Source organism: Ammodytes marinus (assembly GCF_949987685.1).
Source record: "Ammodytes marinus genome assembly, chromosome: 8".
Taxonomy (NCBI): Eukaryota; Metazoa; Chordata; class Actinopteri; order Uranoscopiformes; family Ammodytidae; genus Ammodytes; species Ammodytes marinus.
Window position 1 is genome coordinate 19,093,348 of NC_137212.1, and position 6,000 is coordinate 19,099,347.

Genomic DNA, 6,000 nt, shown 5'->3' on the forward strand with positions numbered 1-6,000 from the left:
CCTCCTCCAATCTCCTCCTTTCCTTCTTTTCTCTCCTTCTACACCACCGTCTTCGTCCCACTGCTATATTCCTGTGTGTGGGTGTGTTGTGTGTGTATGTGTGAGCGTAATAAATGGTTGTGTGATTCAGATAAGCCATGCTCTTATCTGCCCACCAGGGTCTTGACCTCCACCCATTACAACACACAAGCCCAACCATCCATTCACCGATGTCACACAAGGCGTGTGCGTGTGTGTGTGTGTGTGTGTGTGTGTGTGTGTGTGTGTGTGTGTGTGTGTGTGTGTGTGTGTGTGTGTGTGTGTGTGTGTGTGTGTGTGTGTGTGTGTGTGTGTGTGTGTGTGTGTGTGTGTGTGTGTGTGTGTGTGTGTGTGTGTGTGTGTGTGTGTGTGTGTGTGTGTGTGTGTGTGTGTGTGTGTGTGTGTGTGTGTGTGTTTGAGAGAGACTGGATGAATGGCCGGAGGGAGGGATGCATCACCAGTGAGGGTTGTCGGGTCTCTGTTGGGAGTATTGATATTGATCTAACCTCTCCACCTCTCTCCCCACCCAAACTCTCCTCCTCTTGTTTCTGTCTCCCTTTTATTGTCTCTCCCTCACTTTTCCATCCCTCGTCTTCACTCCCCAACCCTCACCCCTCACCCACCGTCTCCAGCACCAGCAGCAGGTCCTGGCAGCCATAGAGAGGGCCAAGCAGGTCACCCCCCCAGAGATGAACTCCATTATAAGGGTATGAGCGAGAAAGACCAATTATTTATCGTTTTCAATGATTCTCTATCTAGGTTATGTTCTATGTTCGAAATGAGTCCGACAAAGCCATTCCTTTTAGCTGTTAATGAAAGGGTGGGTACAATCCTCATTTTTTAAATACTATACAATATGGGAAAACAGGGTTATTTTCTGAGGTTTAAGATAACGCCTGCAGACCCACAGAATACATTGTAAAACTGTTTTCACAGGTGCAGTGTTACTGATTTTCATATTATTTTTTTATTTATTTTTTATTCTGGAGTGTCAATGTAGAAATGATTCCCATTTACTGGATAATTGGGGTTAGCTACATCAATCACTACAATGGCACTTTTGTGATGATTAGACTAATAAGATAAGATTAGTTAGCTAACTGAGTATGTACAGGGCAGCTAACTGCAATCCGTTGTCTCTGTGGCTTTAATGTTAGCCAGCTATTTATCATTACAAAGCTTGTACAAGCTAGCTAAGCTACTCCATTATTTTGCCAGAGGTTTAGTATTAGCTAGGAGAGCCACTCCATCATTTTACTATGGGTCTAGTGTTAGCTAGCTTAGCCACTCAATCACTGATGAAAGATTCAAAGCCTGGGGGCCCGGGCTTTGTCTTTGTGTCTGCTGCTTTAGATACTGGTCTTCATTTAGACTGCAGCTGTCCTCCTCGGGCATCAGAAAGTTTGGTCAAATCAATATTTGACTATGATAGCCGCAAATATCATACTTAATACATCATAATTCCTAAAGGACATGTAGCATTTGAGCTCAGCCTCTGAATGTAAAGCAGAGCTGTTGACTTTGTAGGTGTAGCCTGTGCAAACTGAGGCTGTGAGATGCTGCTTATGAGGGGTCAGTCGGGATTGTCAGAAAATCAACCTACTGATGTGTCATCACGTTGAGTGTGTGGGTGTGTGTGTATAACAGGGAGTGGTGAAAATGCACACGCTCAGCGGAAGCCATTTGTCTTTGGAAACATGAGAATGAAGTGAAAATGTGTATCCTGTATATTTTTTTTATGTGTATACCCCCCCCCCTTTTTTTATTGTACTACTCTGTTCTCTCCTACTTGTTCTCTCGGGGTTATGTATACTGAAAATTGCATCTGTTATAAATAAGTTATGTGTACGGCAGGGTTTCCATCTCCTCTATCGAGCATGTATTTTAGCTATGATAGGTCTTCCATCTCTCCTATTGTGTGTAAGCTATTAGCGCTGTGCCTCAGGGCTTATATATTAAACTTAATTTGCCATCTATAATAGATCTGTGTGTTTCAGATTTTTCTTTTTCTTTTCTCTATTCCCTCAGTGTTTTGTAGTGACTGGTGTGCTGAATCTATCCTGCTATCGCTAAGTTGTGTCTGCTTGTCTTTCATGCAGCAGCAGCTCCAGGCTCACCAGCTGTCTCAGCTCCAGGGCCTGGCCTTGCCCATGACTCCTCTGCCTCTGGGCCTGAGCCAGCCGAGCCTCCCCGCCGTCACCACCTCCTCTGGCCTCTTCTCCCTCTCCTCGCTGCTGGCCTCCCAAGCCCAGCTGGCCAAGGAGGAGAAGGCTTCACGCGAGGGAGTGGACAGCCACCGCGAGGAGGACGGAGACAAGTCTGATTAGATGGTGATGCCCCTCCACCCCCCCTCAATTCAGCTCTGTTTTTATCCAGAGACCTGACCCCCACCCCCGATCTGAACACCCCTTGGCCTACAGCCTCTCCCCTGGTCTCCCTCTTTCTGACCTTAGCTACCATGGGATCCAATCCCATCACCTCCAACTCCAGCTAAAGACCCCTTACCAACTCCCATTATTGGGAGGACCTTGGCACCTTCCCCTCATGTCAGACTAGTCCTGATCTCTTCATATTTAGTATATGTTCTCTTTATCCTACCTTCTCTCTCTAGCCATCAGTGTCTCTCTCTAATGTATCCTGTCTTTTACAGATACTGTATATTTTTTTCTTTTCTTTGTGATATATATTTTTTTTAATATCAGGACTACTTTTCTACTTCTGTTATTTCTTGCCTCCCTGTCTCTCTGCCTCATTTTTCTTTTCTCCGTTGTCTCTTCCTCCCGCTCTCCCCCAACTCTTACCTCTGTCCTAAGCAGGTCCTCGTTATGCAGGACAGACCTGTTACACACCGTGCGGTAGGTGTTAAAACAGGCTAAATGTTAAACACAGGGATTCTTTGACAAGCTGTTAAACTTGTCAGACACAACACAGGATTCCTGCAAACTTTATTTTCCCATGAAACAGATCAGGAGTGATAATATTATTCTATTTTGCAGTTCAGGTTGCATGCATTCATTCTAAGATAAAAGTTGGCTTTGAATTTAAACAGTGTATTGTTATGGGATCAGAGTAAATGTTTAATAGTGCCCTCATGTCCCGGCTAAAGGGAGCAACGTCCCTGAAGCTACACGCACACACACACACACGTCCTAACCAAAAATGTGCTACTATTACAGCAGAATCGTTGTAATGAGAAGACATCTTAAAATGTATTTTGAGAAATGAAAAGCACCTTCCTAGAGCAAACTTCCAGATAAGAGATTTTAGACCTGATAACAAACCCACCTTAATCCCCATCTATCCCTGTCTGACCCTGTCAGGTACGCCAGATAAATCCACCCAGTCCCCTTAGCTGAAATTCATCAGTAGCTAAATGAACAGCGAAGCCACTTGACTCCTGCACCCTTCCACCACCTTTTTCATGTTTTATACGCGCACTCACATTCCAGCACGCACAGAGGGGATAGTATGTGCATGTTGAGCGTTTGACAGCAGAGGGCAGTGTGCATCTTTGAGGAATCCCCCCCTCACTGGGTTCTGGCCTGCGTATAACAAGGACAGGACAGGACAATGACATGGGGCATGGCCTGTCTATCCACTTTGTGTGTTTAAACTTAATATACAGAGACGGTCTGTCCTGATCTAGTTCCTGAAAATTTGAGCAGTAAAATAGGAACACTACTGGACCCGTGTATTTGATCTCTCAGCACGTTCAGATTGAAATACTGTTCATTTTAATTCACTGTACATATCCAGGTCTGTCACATGTCTAACATTGTTATACAGACGATTTAAAACCTACATACAACCGCGTTTGGGAAAATAACTATGGCATAACAAAAATGAAATCAGTGCAGATCACACAGATGAAGCACAAGCGTCCTCCACAGCTGTTCTTATGAGTCAAAAAAAGAAACGCACACACAAACAATCCCCAAGGCTCAGACTTGTAAGGCCTGTAACATCTACTCTGTTTTTTTCCAGTTACCTTTTCTGATCAGGCTTTTAGTCAGGTGGAAGTTAAACGCATGCCATATAATCGCAGGGTTCCAAGTTTGGTTTCCACTGCACTCTTTTGTTGTTCAGTTCTTGTAATTCCCCATTTAATCACTTCGGTTTAATTACTTAATGTCGAACTATGGCTGACGTAAGGCAACCAAGTCCATTGTTGTTCTGGCACTTCAGATATATCTGAGCTTTCCCCGTTTCCCCCAAAGCTCCGATTTCCCAGCACTAATCACCACCAGGAGTGTGAGGGAGCTGTCAGTCAAGCACAGTTTGTACTTGCCCACAGGGTTATAGTAGCCAAAACAGCCTGATTAAACTAATTTTTTTTTTTTTTTTACAAATCAAGATGAAATGTTACATGTAGACCTACAAACCCTGACTTTGGCAGTGCTTGTCGACAAGGATTATTTGATGATGGTATTTGTCTCGAGTGTTCATTTGAAGACAGCCTGTGTATGAAGCTATTTTATACAACCCCCCTACACACAGATATAGATGGAAGAAGAAGCAAACACACCCTTTACCAGTCCCCCCTCTCTCTGTTTTTAAATGGCAACACTGTAAGAATGGATTGATATACCTGAACTAGAAAATCCTTTATTTTGAAAAAACACTACTCTTTGGCATGAGGATGACAAAGCACATTTTATGACTGAAGTCTTTCTGAAAGCAGAAGTGTATAAATAGCAGGATGAAATCCTTCCTGTGTCTAAGTTTTGACTTTGGTGGAATGAGTCCTCCATGAGCCCATTGTTTTGCATGTGAATACACAAACAAATGAGTGTGTACACAGTTTTACAGGGTTTGGTCGTTGATGATAAACCGCAGAGATGAGATGCGTTGCTGTTGTTGCTACAGCTAAAGCTAACGTGCTATCCTGCTTGTGAATTAAGCCCCCAGTGCATCATTCTCCCTTCTAGCCACATACTGTATGCATCTACCTACATACTGTAATTGTCGTAGTGATACGCAGAGCAAGTAGATGAGGCCACAAACACACACACAAAACCATCAATGCATGTCTGCTGGGAACTGAGTTCGATTTTCTTTCTGGTGGAGAAATTTTTTGATTTTATTTTTAGAATGTTTGGTCTAAACTTTCAGTGATCAATGCACTTGTTTTTTTTTGTTAGTTTTGTTTTTTAATCATCCTCTTTCTTTTGAAATATTAATCGATATGAACTAGAGCGAGAAGCTGATGTTATAAACATACAAATGAAATTCTATGTATTTGTCAAAGTAGTTGGAGGTGCTCGCCTCCGTATACAGTTATACATAGAAAGCTTTATGTGTATATAGCTGCATCTTTTCTTGTCTGTCCTGGATGATTCTTGTGCTATTGTGTTACAAAACTGATGTGACACCAGGGGGGAAACTGCAGTACATTGACCTTTTGACCCTTTCACCCCTTTTCCTTTCCTCTTCTCTGACCCCTTAATCCCCTTTACTCCCGTCCCACCTTCCCAACTTTTTGCCCCAATAGCGTGAAGCATTGTAAGCGTTTTGAGCTTTGTAAAGGTCTTTTTTTAAATACTTATTTTGTGCATAATGTAAAACCTGAAAGTGTGTACTTTGGCAAAAAAACAAACAAAAAAAATGTTTTGTGTCTGAAATCATAGCTTCATTGAAACAAAAAAAGGAAAAGAAAATGTAAAAAAGTTCAACAAACATTTACTATAAATAATATGAAATGTTCTGCAGTAAGGAAGGACTTCTGGTGCCTTACAAATAAAGTCAATCAAATCATAAGACACTGTCCTTCTCTTTTGTGATTCCTTTTGAATGTCTGTGTGTGGAAATCGTTCATTTGCCTGGGTGTTTTACGCCTTTACTGCCACTCAATCAGCAATAATTTATTGTGAAATAATAATAAAAATTGATCATTGTTTGCTTTTAGTTTTGTTTGATGGACTATTTTCCTGTCCCATGTTGTTGGTATCACCAGGATCAGCCACCATATTCATGTCTGCTTCA

General features: G+C 42.4%; 1 protein-coding gene across 3 annotated transcripts in view; it reads left to right on the plus strand.

Annotated features, from left to right (window-relative positions):
- tle5 (TLE family member 5, transcriptional modulator) overlaps nucleotides 1-5,761 on the plus strand; it is a 43,660-nt gene extending 37,899 nt beyond the window's left edge. For 2 of the 3 annotated variants that reach the window (XM_080032911.1, XM_080032913.1), the window contains 2 exons: nucleotides 651-725; nucleotides 2,118-5,761. In XM_080032911.1, the coding sequence (XP_079889037.1) occupies nucleotides 651-725; nucleotides 2,118-2,345 (303 nt within the window). In that variant the 3' untranslated portion in view covers nucleotides 2,346-5,761. The remainder of the gene's footprint in view (nucleotides 1-650; nucleotides 726-2,117) is intronic. The other variant, XM_080032912.1, reaches the window with a different exon arrangement.
- The last annotated feature ends 239 nt before the right edge of the window (nucleotides 5,762-6,000 follow it).